The following is a 17,128-nucleotide window of genomic DNA, read 5'->3' as shown; positions in this document are numbered from 1 at the left end:
AACATCGAATGGCTGAGAAGCACCTAAAGAAATGTTCAGCATCCTTGGTCATCAGGGAAATGCAAATCAAAACAACCCTGAGATTCCACCTCACACCAGTCAAAATGGCTAAGATCAAAAACTCAGGTGACAGCAGATGCTGGAGAGGATGTGGAGAAAGAGGAACACTCCTCCATTGTTGGTGGGATTGCAAACTGGTCCAACTACTCTGGAAATCAGTCTGGAGGTTCCTCAGAAAATTGGACATTCCACTACCTGAGGACCCAGCTATACCACTCTTGGGCATATACGCAAAAGATGCTCCAACATATAACAAAGACACATGCTCCATTATGTTCATAGCAGCCTTATTTATAATAGCCCGAAGCTGGAAAGAACCCAGATGCCCTTTAACAGAGGAATGGATACAGAAAATGTGGTACCTCTACACAATGGAGTACTACTCAGCTATCGCAAACAATGCCTTCATGAAATTCATTGGCAAATGGATGGAACTGGAAAATATCATCCTGAGTAAGGTAACCCAATCACAAAAATCACACATGGTATGCACTCACTGATTAGTGGATTTTAGCCCAAACGCTCGAATTACCCAAGATACAGTCCACATACTACATGAAGCTCAAGAAGAAGGACAACTAAAGAGGGAATACTTTAGTCCTCCTTAAATGGGGGAACAAAAATACTCATAGGAGGGGATATGGAGACAAAGTTTGGAGCAGAGACTGAAGGAATGGCCATTCAGAGCCTGCCCCATCTGGGGATACAGTCCATATATATATAGCCACAAAAACTAGACAATATTGACAAAGTCAAGAAATGCATGCTGACAGGAGCCTGATATAGCTGTCTCCTGAGAGGCTCATTCAGAGTGTGACAAATACAGAGGCGAATGCTAGCAGCAAACCATTGAACTGAGAACAAGGTCCCCATTGGAGGAGTTAGAGAAAGAACTGAAGGAGCTGAAAGGGCTTGCAACCCCATAAGAACAACAATAACAACCAACCAGAGCTCCCAGGGACTAAACCACTACCCAAAGGGTACACATGGACAGACCCATGGCTCCAGCTGTGTATGTAGCAGAGGATGGCCTTGCTGGGCACCAGTGGGAGGAGAAGCCCTTGGTCCTGCCAAGGCTGGAGCCCCCCAGTGTAGGGGAATAGGGTGGGGAGGGGGGAAGGGTGGTGTTTGGGGAGGGGGAACACCCTTACAGAAGAAGAGAAGGAGGATGGGATGGGGGCTTATGGACGGGAAATCGGGAAAGGGAATAACATTTCAAATGTAAATAAAAAATATCCAATTAAAAAAAAAAGAACAAAGGGTTGCAGACTACAGTCTAAATGTTTAGATTTATTCTACTTAACTCCCACCCTGACAAGGATGGAGAATGACACAGAGTAATACTTATTTTTCCTTCCAACCATCTCTTGTTTAGTTATTTCTTTGTAATACTTGTCATTGATACCTAAGCTAAATGTACTTTCAGTGAACACTAATTACACTATATAAAGAAACCTGTTTCAAACAAAGTTCTGCTGTGTCTTTAGGGACTTTATGCCGTAGTGTGCCGTAGTTTAAATGTGCAGCTGCTAAGAGGCTCAGCGTTTGAACACTTGCTGATCTTCCAGAGGCCAGAGTTCCTACCCCAGTACTCATGTCCGTCAGCCACTGTTCTCTAGCTGTGACACCCTCTTCCGGTCTCCTCAGTACCTGCACTCACTTGAACACATTCCCAGCACAGACACATGCACATAAATAAAAAAATAAATCTTAGAAGTAAAGCAGTCAGAGGAGAAGCCTCTTGCTCAATCACTTTAAGTAAAAAGTAAATTCCGAGCACTAAAGAAAAATCTCTTTATGTGGACATTTCAAAATCAAGTAAAAAATTCCGTAGACATCATAAATACACAACTTGTTTATTAAAGATTCTGTGCTATGAGGTTCTGTAGAGACAGAGCTGTGTGGCTGTACCTACAGAGGACCTGAGTTCCAACTTTAGCACCCACAGTCTGAATGGATCACTGCTGCATGTAACTCAAGTTTCAGGGCATCTGACGGCCTCTTAGGCTCTGTGGACACCTGCAGTCAAGTGCACACATCCCAAGGCAAAACACACTCGATACACTCAACCTTTTAATCTAAGAAGAGATCTCACACTATGAGAACACCTACGTGTCATTACAAAGCAGTGCATGTCCCATTAGAATCCCGTTAGCACTGACAGCATCGAGTAAATTACAACTATAGTAAGTTCAGATTAAAAGAACATAAAAGACATTTTTTAAAAGAAGACAATTTGAATGATTTTTGCTGCTTTCTTTTTTTTTTTTTTTTTTTTTTTGGAGCTGGGGATCGAACCCAGGGCCTTGCAGTTGCTAGGCAAGCGCTCTACCACTGAGCTAAATCCCCAACCCTTGAATGGTTTTTTTTTTTTTCCCCCAATTTTACCTGCTTTCAAGTAATTTTAGGCCTGGTCAACATAGGCAAAAACTATAAAATATTATTCGGGAATTTAACTGTTATATAGAAATGTACGAGTCTATATTTTTCTTCTCCAAATGTAAAATTATCTTAATTATGACAAACTGAAACAAAATACTTACTCTAAAAGAGGTGGAAGTATTTCACAATTCAAAACAAAATCCCTGCATTCTGCATTGTCGCCAGCAATGTTACCAAGTGCCCAAACCGCCTGGGAAAAATGAAAAGGACTCTTAAGATGATTTCCTAACCACATAGGCTCTCTCTGGTAAGAGACTTTTAATATAAAAAGACAGTGTCAAGAACATGTGAAAAAACAAAAGCAAGGAAATGGGAAAAAAAATTTAAGTGAAATTCTATAATATTTTAAAACATAAGGACATTTAAAAGCTTTCCCTTGCATTCTAATGAAGAACAGTCTTTTTCCCTAGTAGAATAACCAGGTCACACAAAAGCACATGAAAACCAATACACAATGATGTTCACGACTCTATTATTAATACCAGTAAGCTAGAAATAGGAACAGATAATAAATCACTGAAAATGTCAAAAGATTTGTTAGATAAGCAGCAACAATTTTTTGGAAAAGTTATGCCATAAGAAAACTTTGCAATATTAATGATAAGTGAATATAACATTTCATAAAACTCAATGATAAGTGAAACAGGAGATCAACAGATGAACATGAGTAGCAAAAACAAAGTCCTCAAACTCGGACTTCCTTCTGTGGTTTAATCACGTTATCAAATGGTCCCTCTTAGAACAAGACTTTGAAAATTTACTCCTGAACTCTATTAAAATGACTCAACTCAAAGTAACACGATATTTATTTGTTTGAAGAAACAAAAATGTATGCCTTAAACTGTGGGACCATGAAAGGTAGTGTGGCCCCTGGTTGAGCTAAGGCTAAAAGCCCCAAAGACACCGAAGGGACAGTAGGAGCTTTGCCTGTTGCCGAGGACCAGGCCCCTGTTACTAGCCATAGCTCCCCATAGATTTGTAGCCATCACGTATGGGCAACACCCCAAGTCCCTTCAGAGGTAGAGGACATGCATAGGCTCAAGATACATCTCCATTTTAATGAGGTATTTAAAGGCCTGGAGGTCTTAGCCAATAAGCTTTCCTTCCCATGCGCTCCTCCCTGCAAAAGGTATTTACTCTCAGGCCCACCCTGAGAAGTGGAGTATGGTTTTATACATCCACTTTCTGCCATGACAATAAATGTCTTAGAACCATGGACTGTCTCTTTTCATCAGGATCTGCTGTGGGGAACCAAGGAGAAGGCTTTTGCCTATAGAACCGCCATCTAATCTCCCACAGAAGGCCTCTCTGCCCTCCCACCACAACTGCTACCAAGCCAAGCTCAAGCCTGTAGCCATCAAGCTAAGGACTCATCCCTGCAGGACTGGCCCTTTTTCCCCAACCCCAGGCTAGGTCTAGCCCAGGGGTCCCCACTCTGTCCTCAGCTCTTCCCCAGCTTCCAGCAGCTCCTGGATGTCCAAGAGCCTGAGAACCAGTCAGCCCCAGCCTCATCGCAGTGCCTGGGACCCCTGAACCAGCTCCAGCTGTCCTGAGCCTCAGACTGTGCTTCCCCACCCCTGGAGCTGTGTCCTCAGGCTTCCCTATGGCCCATGGGGTAAGCACTGTCAACTCCCACATCCCATCTCTCCGAGAGAGGCTGTGCACTGTAGTAGAGTGGGCGCAGGACCCACAACCTACATTAAACTATCAGAGCATCCCAGATGTAAGCCTTAAGCCAGCCACAGTGACTTTGGGTGTATCCCTCTTACGCCTCACTGTGCTCTTTCAAAAATACGAACAGTGGATCCTGTGCTGAGAGTATTCTCACTAGAAACCCAGAATCATGCCAAAAGTGACTTATCTTTCCCACTTCTAATCAGAGACTGAAAAGAAACTAATGTGTTTGTTAGGCGAGGTACTCATTAAAATGAGGCAGAGGTCAAAGTTACAAGTAATACTTTCAGGAGAAAATTAAAATCTCTATATACGACATGATACACAAGTTAGAAACTTACCTGTTCCTGTACATCTTCATGTTCTGAAGTGAGAAGTTTGATAAAAATTGGCACAGCCCCGGTTTCAATCACTACCTTGGTATGCAGAAAAGTTCCAGATGCTATATTAGTTAACGCCCAGGCAGCCTCGAACTAGGTAGAGAAAGGGAAAAGAATGAAGGCATGGGGAGCTCTCACAAGGAGGAGGAAGAAGACACAGAGCAAAACAAATGTGAAAGGAAAGCTGACTTATGATTCTGAAAACTCATTAACAAGAAGGTTTACAGATGGGGAACCTTATTTAAGAAAGCATATAGATTCTTCTTCAAATTGTACAAACAAAAACCAAACAGGTGTATATCTTATAATGCCAAAAATATATAAATACAACTTAACTCATCCGACAAGGTTCACTATTTCACAGCAGTATTCTAAAGCAAGCTGCTCAAAAGGAAATGAAAGAATCGTGGTGGTACTGACTTCCCAGGGGACCGTATCACCCCAACCTTACTTAACATGAACATTAGAATGCCGGAGGTTGAGGTATTTGTTCAACATGGAGGTTTTATTATTAACATGTGGGGGATAGACTTTGCTAATCTTTCAGGTAACAGAACTTCTGATAGGCTAAGAAGAGAAACAAACCTGAGGATAATTAACATCAATGGAAACAATAACCCTCACTAATTTTAAATAAGGAAATAAATAAACACAAGTTTATGAATTTCTCCTTGCTATCCCCTAGGAGAATACATCAGTGAAGACCAGTAAAGCCACAACAGACTGAAAATTGGAATGCAGTTATGATTTTCAAGACAGGAGGATCTAGAGTGATTATTCAATGGTGAAGAACACATATCCTCTTACAGGGGATTTGATTCCCAACACCAAATATGGGTCTCAAACTGCCAGTAAGTCCAGATGTGACCTCTGACCTCTGAGGGCACTAGCATCCATGTGCGAATATCCACACACATATACACAACTATATTATGTGGCAGTAATGACATCTGTTTTGATTTGTTAAAAATGTAAAAATATCAGCATATTCATTTGAAATCTCCAGTTTTTAAAAGCCTCATAACTACTTCATGAGTTTTAAAATGTGTGCATGCCTTACAAAAATTGCTTACAGAACAATGTGTCCCATAGGAACATAGTTTGAACTTAGACTACTGGTCTGAACTACCAGATTAATACCCATTTGCGTAACAACCATAGCATGGCCCTATCCCCAAACTACACTGGTAAAATCCATCAGGATCAAATAAAGATTCATGTTCCCAATGTTTTTGAGCATACCACACAGTGTATACGTACTGTGCTCTCAATCTAAAATTAATTTTTCTGTTTTCACTTTGGAAAATCAAAAATACCTTCACGAATATTCCTTACTTCACCTACAGAATCAATTTGTTCCATCTTCTATGTTTCCAGAACACTTGCTTCTAGTTCTGTTACAGTGCTAAGCACACTGTTACTTCTTTTCTTTTGGTATGTTTCCCTACTGCAAGACAGCTGACCAACTTCTCTAAGCAGAACAATGTCTTAATTTTAGACCTATATCTTATATAATACCTGGCTTTCAAGTTAGCACTCAATAATTTTATTTATTTATACCCACTCATTTATTCTTTTATTCATAGGAAGTAAAGAGTCACATAATGATAGATTATCAGAGACCAAGGGTTTTCATTTGTACTCACGGCTTAAATAAAGCAGAAATTAAATCCTATGGTTTCAAATCCAAAATAACTGACCTGAATAAAATAGCCTTTTCCTCAGAGACTCTGATTAGAAATTCTAAAAAAATTTTTCACATTCACATGTATTACACATGCCTAAAACGGAAGCCTTTCCCAAACTGCTGAAAAGAGTAGACCATTACTCTCAGTTGCACTTTCAACAACTGTTTCTCCTCCGTCTTTCATTACTGCCTACAGCACTGATGATAGCTCTGAGTCTTCCCTAATTCCTGAAATCTGATTCTAGAGTACACACAGGTATCAGAATGGAAGAGTGTTTTATAACACTAAAATGTTACCAAATTCCAGTAAATTACCAGTAATTATTTGGAAGACTGTAACCATATCAAGGTTGAAAGTTAATGCTCTTCACAAAAATTTCTAAGTTTTGTCATACTTATGTAGGTTATAACAATTCTTTTTGAAAAACAATCAGCTAAGAATGTTTTAGGAAGTAATTTATGAGCCAACACAGTTGGCTATGGTGCCTCATGCCTTTAACTCCACATTACTAGGGGCAGGCAGATCTCTGTGAGTTCAAGGCCAAGGGTACAAAAATAGATCCGGTCTCAGAAAGAAATAAGTTTAGTGATGGGATTAACACTTTAGTTTCGGGGTTGGGGATTTAGCTCAGTGGTAGAGCGCTTACTAACAAAGCGCAAAGGCCCTGGGTTCGGGTCCCCAGCTCCAAAAAAAAAAAAAAAAAAAACACTTTAGTTTCAGTTTTCTAAAAGAAAATGGTTTAATAAAGGTTGACAACTATCGAACTTCATTAGTATTAGCTGTCAGTTTATGCTTTCCGAATCTGTTCAGCAAACGAATTATTAACAGAAACTAGCACTATAGCCATGCCTTAGCCGCCAAGAGCAGTACCTACTTTTCCTTTATTACGTATTTAATGAATGCTTACAATATAGTTAGCATTGTAAGAAGTCATTTTCACTAAAAGTTCAGTCATTTCTAGAAAATGATTAAGAAAGAAAACTTCACTCACTTGTAAAGTACAATTTTCATTTCTTTCAAGAAACTTCACAAATCTCTGTACAACTCCTGGTTTCTGTATAACTTGATCTATTGGTGGATTGGGTTCTAAGATTTAAAAAGAAAGGCTGTTACATACACACACACAAAAAATGACCCCATCCCTATTTCGTGCAACATGGTATCTTACTTCCTTTTCCTTCTCCTTGAGGGAGAAATCAGTTACAGCCCACAATAGAGAAGTCCCAGTGGGTCCACTGAATCCACAGAGGACAACGAATGCCTGCCTATAATCAGTTCCCCTCTTCATTTACACAGTCCAAGGCTGCAGCCATGGAGTGGTGCTAACAGCAGTGGGCGGTCTTCCCATCTCAGTTAATGGAGATACTCCCTCACAGGCATGCTCAGAGGCCTGTCTTCAGGTGATTCTAGAGTTCAACAGATAGGCAAATAATACACCTATGGCACAGGAAATAGTTTCCCTAGGTCTCTCTCACCTAAGTCTAAACTCTTACCTGGATGTAACAGATAAATGTTGTTAGGATCACAATACTTTTTACAAAGCAAACTCTACCTTTTCACTAATTGCAATGATAAGAAATGAAAAAATATTTCCTAAACTGAAGAAATCATTCTTAAAAGATGAAGAGGATGCAGGTCCAATTTCACAGTAACAACTAAGGATGCAGGTCCAATATTCACAGTAACAACTAAGAAAGTCCTCACTAATCCTTACAGCACTCTCCTCAGTCTCTAAGGTTGTCTCCTCATTAGCAATAATAACAGTCACTCCCATGTCTCAGTCAAGACTGTATTTTGTCTAGAGATTATTTACTATTTAAAAAAGTACTATTAGATATCGAAAAATCTTAAATTTTTTCATGAAAAAGCAGATTTTGAGAATCACAAATCCTTTTTAAATAAAATTTAAACAAACTTATTTCAAGTACCAACCAACTAAATACAAGGAAATCTTTCTTCTACCTCTGCTCAGTAAAAAGCGCTTTCAGTGGTTCAGTAGTTTCTGGGTTGGTGTTCCTACCAGTCTTCTACTGTCTTCACAGAAAATTTACCTATTTTGTCAAAGTCATTAGTCACTCGTTATTATCACTTATAAAACTTCACAGACATCCTTAACTCAATTCTTTTGTCCTATGTTCCACACCTTGCAATGACGGGTACAAAAGCAGGTGCTCAAGTCACACAGGAGTGGATTCTCAGTCTCCCCTTTGACTTCTGTACTGATGACAAAATTACATTCATTAATTTTTTTTTCCAAGTATTCTAAATGAAAGTACACTTTGTAAAATGCTCCTCCCATCCCCCACCTTCAACAACTGCTCTAGTTCCAGAACCTCAGTGAGGTTTATCCCCCTTTACCACTACTTTTCAGAAGCTCAGAATCTCAGAAGTATATTCACCAGGTTTCGTTTTCTGAAAACTCTAAACTTTCCTGTTTTAATTTAAAGGACAGAAATTCTATGCTGCTTTTTATTTTTGGGGACAAAGGTGATAAGATAGGGGAAGAAATAGGATGTGTGGTCAGGAGTCCATGAGAAATGGACACTGAACTTCAGCTACATCAGTATCTGCAGGTCAGCACACACACAGATCTGTCATTTAAGTAAGAGCACAGTGCAGTCTCTCCTACACTTGCAAAGTTAAAACAACTCGTTTTATCATTCCATTTAAAAGGAACCAATTAAAGTGACTAGAATTGCCAGCTAATTTAACACATCCCATGAACTGTTATTAATATTACATAATAAAATAGTCTGTAACGGGCTGGAGAGATGACTCAGTGGTTAAGAGCACTGACTGCTCTTCCCGAGGTCCTGAGTTCAAATCCCAGCAACCACATGGTGGCTCACAACCATCTGTAATGGGATCCGATGTCCTCATCTGGTGTGTCTGAAGAAAGCGACAGTATACTCACATACATAGAATAAATAAATCTTAAAAAAAAAGTATTTAAAAAAAAATAGTCTGTAAAAACTTATAAAGCTGTCATAAATAAGTCTCATAGTCACTTTGGCAATTTAAGCATAAGCAAAATGGGAAAATATATGCTTCAGCAGTGAAAATAATACAAAACAGAAAAGCTTTGGAGAAATTTCTGTAAAACTGGGATTGAGAGTTTGACAAGTAACTTATATTGTAAGAGCAGTCATAACGGGGAGACAGAGAAGAATGTTTCTGTAAACGGTGATTACCTGACGGGAATCACCAGGACATGCTGGAGTCAATGGCGGTCTATGCAGGAGCCAGGGACACACATTGTCTCCCTAGTGTCAACAGTCAGAATGCTACTTAATGGTGAGAAATCCAAGTCTCCTGCTGGTTTCGCTCATGTTTGTATTTACTGCTTGTTTTCCATACGGTTCTCTATACTGCTAGATCAAATAAGTACAGTACTATATATACTCTATATAGTACTCTAATACTCTAGCCCTGATACATCTGGCAGGGACATGTCAATCAATACAAGAAAACATTCATAATTCCTGCTTTACGTCCAATATAGGCTAACAAATCCGACGATTAAGAAGAAACTGAAAAATGATTGCTTATGATTCGATAAAGGATCATAGAAACAATGGTTTGGTAATAAAAACAGAAAATAGTCTTCTTTCTAAAACAGTCTCAACTCAGACAATGAAGTCAGATAACAGAAAGATTTTTTTAAACTCTCTCAAACTACCTTCTTAAAGAATGAAAATAAATTTAGTGACAATAAAGATGTGGTAGAAAAATGATGGGAGTAACTAAAATTCTCAAACATAATGTATAAAGTCTTATCAATCATATATGACACTATACACTTGTCAAAAATCTTTAAAGAGAATATAATGAAAAAATTCAATCAGGAAAAATAAAAATCAACTGTAAACACATACGAAAATACTGAGAAGCTGTTCTTGATTGCGTAAAAATTTCTTAAAATGCTGAGCTATTGAAATATGGTTGAAATAAAGTGAAAAGTATGAAAAAGTAAAATTTATGTGATTTTTTTCTTTTGTTAAATGTTCTTACACTTATTTTACGTGGTTGTACATACATGCTCACACAAGACTGTATGTCACTGTGTAAGTGCAAAGGACAGAGGACAGCTTGGGCAGAGAGTTAACTCTCCTCTTCAACCATACAGGTTCTGGGCATCAAGCTCAGATCACAGAGTTTGATGGTAAACTTTTTTATCACTAAGCACTCTTGCTGGCCTCATCTGCAAAATCTTAACAGTCCTTACAATTTGAATTCCTAATTCTATAAGTTCTACATCTGAAACAGTATTGAAGCTGGGTAAATGAACTGTCCACTAGGAATTACAAATGCTCGGTAAATAATGGCAGAGCAGAGCACAGTGCTGCATCTCTGAACTCCCTGCGCTTGGTAAGGGGCAGCAGTAGGATGAAGAGCTTGGGGCCAGCATTAGCTACACTGTAAAACCTCATCTCCAAGTCAAAAATGAGGAAGCCAAAAGTTGTAAAACTATTTCTATAAGGAATTATTTATTAATAACAGATTTTTCTATTGGCTTCTTTAAATTCTGCTACACTTTATAATTTTCTACAATTATTTAACAATTTACTTTAAAATGTTTTTTTGTTTTGTTTTGTTTTGGTTGGAGACACTTTGTAGTACTGGATGGCTTGGAACTCAGGATGTAGACCAGACTGGCTTTCTCCTAAATCCTGGAATTAAAGGTGCACACATCCTAGCTGGGTGCTTAGGCAGGTGAGTCTACCTGTATGAGTTAGAGGCCAGCTGGAGTTACCAAGTGAGCTCCAGGCCAGCCAAGGTTAAATACAGAGAACCCCCTCAAAGAACAAAAAGCAAAACAAAACAGAGGTGTATACAACCATACCAGGATAATATGGATTAAAGAGAAATTAAGACCTGTCTCTGGCAAAAAGAAAAAAGAAAGAGAAAAAGAAAAAAGGGGGGAAAAGTCTCAAAAAAATTAAAAACTAGAAATCTTTACTATAAAAAATCTATAAGCTCAAATAAGACAATGAAAATAATTCTTGCCTTTAGAAAGCAGTTTTCTAAATTTCTGTGTGGCAGTCAGTTGCTGTTCAGCGTTATTAGAGAAAATCATCTGAATCATATCTGCTGTGATCATGTCTTCCTAAAACAAACAAAAAGTTAGCACGAATTTTTACATGAATACTATTTATATTATCTGATGTAGTCTGTCTCTGAATACTACGAGGTAAACCACGATACATTCTGTAAAACACACCTCTGGAATGGGTACAGTGGAACTGACATCTGGGTCCTGGATAGGACTCTCCAGCATACAGTCATCATTTCTGGGCAAAGAGACATTTCTGCGTTTGAACAACTGCAACAAAGAAAAGTTATTTTATAAACAGTCATAGGACTCCTTCTATCATGTGAGTAAAAGAAATTGTTTTTATAATTCAAAACATGTATTTTATAGGATTTGAAAAGGCATATTTCTTTATTGAATTACTAATCACTGAGGATTTTTCTAAGGAAATCTTCATTATGGGCTAGAGTTATTCTATGGTTAAAAGTGCACACAGCTCTTGGAGAGAGGCAGAGTTACATTCCAGCAACCATACTCATGTGCACACACCCTTACACAAACACAGAATTCAAATAAATAAAAACACTCTTAAAAAAAGGGAAACCTTCATTAAAAGGCAAACCACACAGAATAAACAACAAGCTAGAGAAGAAGCTGGGCGTGGTGGTGCACGCCTGTCGTCCTAACGCCTGAAGTGTTGCAGGAGGATCTAGACCTCCAGGTCATCCTCAGCTACAAAAATCTTAGGTCAGCCTGGGCTACAAAAGACATGAAAACAAAATAAAACAAGCAATAGAAAAAAGTTTCAGCCTTACACTTGCTAGTTCGGTCATTCATAGAAATATAAAGACAAGACAACCCAAGTAACGAAACCTCCTGTGCATTGATGACCAATCCAGCTCCTTCTGAGCCGGTACAAACTTGCTTAGTCAATGCGGTTTTTGTTCCTTTTTGCTTTTTCGATGTTAAGTCCTGTAAGATACTGCATACAGGAACTTACAACCAAAATTATTATATTTCTATACGAGCCTTTCTGGACTTTTTTCACTAGTCCCTTTGATATATTGTTTTTAATCTGTTATTGTAAAGACTACTTAGTTATAAATATTTCCAAATCTATATTGGAATGGAAAATTCTGACAAGTACTCTTAAATGACTTTCTATTATTCATGTTACATATGCAAAGTATAAATGGAGGCTATGGAATATAGACATATATTAGGAAATACAGAAAGCACAGAATGAGACATGGAAAGATGACTAATTACCTTAAGCCTTATGAAATCCACAGATATATGTGTTTTCTGGGGACAAATTCTATACTGCCAACTGAGGTGGTCTAAATTTCACAAAGTAAATATTTTTAGCAGTGGGAACAAAATGTTTATTATGGACACAAAAGTCTCTCCAGTCAGTGAGTAAACAGTACAGAATTCTAAAAATCAATTTACAAATTATTCCGGAAACTTAATTAAAAAATAGATTTAGCAAATCAATTTTCTCAAGAACTTAGCATTTAAATGTTCTAACACACAGCAGTATGATTAAAGTTCAAACCCTCACGGGATACTGAGTGGGCGAGTGGATGGATGGATCTGTTGCTGCCAAGCACAGCTAAGTGTCTAAGAACACCTACCTGCTCCTCCCTTTTTTGTTTTCGAAGTTGTATTCCTTCTTCTTCTCTTCGCCTTCGCATCTCTTGAGGATTTAAGGCTTTGTTCTTGTAACTTTTCATTCTGTAGTTATCCTTACCAGGACTAGCCATTGAATCTTAGGGGAAGAAAACAAACAAGGAAGCTCTCAAAACAACAGAAGAGGCGTACTGTAGGCAACTAAGTTTAAGTTCACTGTTTGTCCAGACCAAGAAGACCACTTTAAACTTACAGACAAAGAAATACATTCTCTCACTCCTCTATCATGCTGGAGCAAAATGAACCAATATTGTAGCAATAATTTCTTAGTCACAGCACATTTCCTGATGCTTTAAGACCACTGAGACCCAACCAGCTTACTTTAAAAAGAGATTTCGTTAGTTCACAGATATCAAGGTCAAGAAGGTGCCAGCAGATGTCCCACTTGCAGTGAAGCCTCTGGTGGATTCATACACAGCAGAGAAGCAGAAAGGCAAGCCAGCAGGCATTTGTAGAAGAGACAGGGGGACAAAGATGCTAACCCATGAAAGGGCTTCTAGATTGCCAATAAAATGTGGGTACAAATTTTGGCAGGAACAAATCAAACCTGTGCTTTAGCAATATTAAATGAGTAACAAATATGGGTCTAAAAGAGCCCAATATACAACACCTTTGCCCTCTTGGTGTGTTAACATTCTGGAGGACTTACATCTTTTAATCACCTTCATGAGACTCATCAACCATCTGGGTAAAGGAAACTCTTGAATTATACTGCTGGCAAAATTCAAGAAAGAGCCAGTTATACAGTCCTGGTTTCAATAAAACATGGTATTAGCACCAGTAAGCAGCATACTTCAAGGATTTACCGAAGTCTGGCTTCTTTCACTTAAGCTCTTATCAAAGGTCATCAAGGTCATTCTGTTGTGATTATATTATCAGTTTTTAGTCCCCCACTATAATGAGTTCTTTCAAAGCAATGAAGTGTACATTTTATTTCTATTATAAATGTATTTTAAAATGGCAACACAAAACCTGGTATCTTGGCACATGCCTTTAAGGCCAACACTTGGAAGACAGGGGCACAAAGCCAGCTTAATCTCTGTTGAGAGTTCTAGGCCACAGAGAGGTTATAAACCTTTTAATATGGCAACATGAAATTGGTAGGCGATATGAGTATTTTATGCTTATGTTGTAACTAGTCTGGGTGCACACATGGAGACTGAGCAGTGGTCTAGTAGTCCTTCAGTGTAAGTTAACAAGACGATGACTAGTGGTTACTTACTGCACTCTTACCATGCTGAGGAATGTACCTAGGTCTGACCAGAGACTACAGTCATCAGCTAGCTTACAAAATAAACAAAAAGGCTTTCATCTGTCTGTCGTATCTGATAGAAGATGCTAGTTTGTAGATGTAAAAGCAATGAAATACAGTAAAATTTAAACACTCTGTCTTGTGAGAGCACAGTAAAGTAAAGCAATCAACTGGACTTTAGGAAGATCAGAAAGGCTTCACTGTTACTCTCTGTTAAAGAATGGAAAAGGAAAAAAAGGACAAGTATTTCAAACAAAGAGAACATATGAAGATACAAAGATGTGGAGGAAGTCAGAGTAGTAAGAAATAAGGTGTACTTCACCAAAGGACTCATGGGAAAAGAGGCAGACGCTGGGGCTATTCACATAAAACAAATATAGCTCCCAAATCAACTGATGAACTCAAACTTGATCCTACAGGACAGAACTAAAGACGTTAAGGGGGAAAACAAGTGCAGTCTCAGTAAGAATGCTGTTTATGTTCACAGCAGTCATCTTAATAGATGAATACGGACTTTAAAAGACTGTTTTTCACTATATAGATGGTTAAAATATAGGTCAAAACATACAACAAGGGCCCTGACTTGATCATCCGACATCATGGAAAGCCACAGAAAGAAAGGTGACCAGGTAAACTCTGGATAGTATTCACACACTCATGAATAAGGTGCAAGGAAAAGAAACCCAAAAGGAGAGAAGCAAGAGGGGAAGACAAATCAAGGGAGTGAGGGGAGCAAGAGGAACAGGAGCTGGAGAAGTACCTGAGTTGTGCTGGCATTAACAACACACCCTACATTTATTTACTCTTTCATTGAGTCATCAGGCAGATAAGGCGAGCAGCAAGCCAGGTACAGATTCGGTAATCATAAGTCACTGGTAAAGACAGTGACACAGCAAAGCTAACTACTGCTGGATTTACATTACAGCACAGTAGGCTAAGGACTCAAGAATGAAGAAAAGCATTCAGTTGGTAAGGTGTAGAGGGACAGAGTACTAGACAGAATGTATGACACATTTATAGCTCCTCAAAATCCGATTTTAACATATTTGATGCATTTCAGCAACTTATTATATGCCTAAAAGGTAGTTAGAAAGAGATTGGCCACCACAGGCTCTGATGTTTGAATACTTGGTCCCCAGTTGGGAAAACTAATTGGGAAGGATTAGGAGAAAGGGGCAGGCTTTGAGGTTTCAAAAGACTTAGACCACGCCTAGTGTCCCCCTGTCTTTGTCTCAAGATGTGATTTCTCACTGTAAGTTGCTTTAGTCATAATGTCTCCCACAGCTATAGCCTTGAGAAACGGCTGCTCAGAACTCGTTGAATAGTCCTGGACGGCCTTAAACTCACAGACAGATATGCCTAACTCTGCCTCTCAAGTGCTGGGATTAAAGGCAGGCGCGCACCACCCTGGGCCCAAGCCCTGTCTTCACATGGGTGTTGAGGACTACAAAGGTTCTCCTGCTTACCTAGTAAGTACTGTGGAACCTGAGCCACAGGTCCCTGGTCACTTCAGCAGTCATCTTTATACATGTGTTACTGTCATAATGCACTCACCTCACTGTGAAAATGACAACAACAGCCATTTTCTTCAAGGACTCAATTAAAAATGTAAAAGAATAAAAGTTCTAATCTGCTATCCTCACATTTCCTTGGATCGCTTTGGGCCCTTCAACCCCATCACACTCTTGCATTCTAGATACTTCTTAGACCATTTGTCAAGTTCACTAAAACATTTTAGTTTAAATTTGTAATTCAAATAAAATGTAGTCCCAAGAACACATTTATTTCCTTTCTTTTTCTTCAGTGATACTAACTTTCTGCATCTATACATCTTCACTGTGTTGTCTCACTCAAAGAAATTTGTTTTGCTGGAAAACAAGTTTTTTAGGGCCTGGAATTCAAAGATTTAGATTTCACAAAAAAAGTATTTGAAAGATAAGAAATGCCATTCAGACTTTAAGTTGCCAAACTAGGGTGGGGTTGGTGTTTGTTTGTTTCCATTCATAAACTTATTTTTTAACCTCATTGAATGAAGTTAGGCACATAATTGGAATCTGAATTGCCAAGAGTTTTGTCTTTCTGATATTTGCTAATGCAATTTCTCAAAGCAGGAAAGACTTCATTTTTCCTGTGCTTCTTAGAAGATGACGAACCTGTACAGAGAGGGAGGAGTGTAAACTCTAATCCCCTACGACCGATCATACCGAGTTCCTTACAAGCTTGTTTCCTACAAAGCATTAGCAGTTATTGAGTTACCGACACTGAGACAAGTCTCGTCTTTTTCCCCCTTCTTTTACAATGTGTGGCATAAGCTCACATGTAAATGTCCTATTCGAGGGGGCTCGCTACGACCTTTCACGGCTTCCCAGTCCTTACAACTATTATGCATTACATTTTCATTTTGAAAACCAGGGGAGGGGTGTCAACCGACAGAAGGAAGAGTGAACCTAGGGTTGCTGACTTTGGATCTGAAGGCACGGGAGCCCTGTCCTGTCTCTCCTGCAGGCGCTGAGATAATCCGGAGAGCATCCCGTAGCACACCGGGATGACCAGAAAACAACCTACGGAAAATAACCAAGAAACCGTAAGCAGGTCGGGAGCTGGGCTGGGCAATGTCATCGCTACCACGCCTCCGCAGGTTTGGCCCTCTGGGAGGTGAGACACCCGTCTCCGTCCCGAAGCCTTCCCAGGGAGAGGGGTGTACACACCGGCAGCACCCGGAGCTGCCAGCCCCGCGCTGGCGTGGCTGGCTTGCGTCCCGGCACTTACCCATCCACGCGGTGCTCTCCCGAGCCCTTCCTTACAGTCTCCCGCTGTGGCCTCGGCTGCGGACAGCTCAGGGTGGACTCTCCGACTCCAGCCGGTCCCCGGCGAGCCGCTAAGCAACCCAAGATGGCGGCTCCCAGCG

The 17,128-nt window shown here is 39.4% G+C and overlaps 1 protein-coding gene across 2 annotated transcripts in view; it reads right to left on the bottom strand.

Annotated features, from left to right (window-relative positions):
- Positions 1-17,128, bottom strand: part of Kpna5 (karyopherin subunit alpha 5) — a 59,887-nt gene extending 42,759 nt beyond the window's left edge. For both annotated transcript variants that reach the window (XM_032888335.1, XM_032888336.1), the window contains exons 1-7: positions 16,990-17,128; positions 12,914-13,047; positions 11,466-11,567; positions 11,252-11,351; positions 7,236-7,330; positions 4,518-4,649; positions 2,604-2,692 (exon numbers count right to left, since the gene is read on the bottom strand). In XM_032888335.1, coding sequence (XP_032744226.1) covers positions 2,604-2,692; positions 4,518-4,649; positions 7,236-7,330; positions 11,252-11,351; positions 11,466-11,567; positions 12,914-13,047; positions 16,990-16,993 — 656 coding nt within the window. In that variant the 5' untranslated portion in view covers positions 16,994-17,128. The remainder of the gene's footprint in view (positions 1-2,603; positions 2,693-4,517; positions 4,650-7,235; positions 7,331-11,251; positions 11,352-11,465; positions 11,568-12,913; positions 13,048-16,989) is intronic.

Source organism: Rattus rattus, chromosome 18 (assembly GCF_011064425.1).
Source record: "Rattus rattus isolate New Zealand chromosome 18, Rrattus_CSIRO_v1, whole genome shotgun sequence".
Lineage (NCBI taxonomy): Eukaryota > Metazoa > Chordata > Mammalia > Rodentia > Muridae > Rattus > Rattus rattus.
Note: the sequence above shows the minus strand (reverse complement) of the source record. Positions and strands in the feature narration are given on the sequence as shown.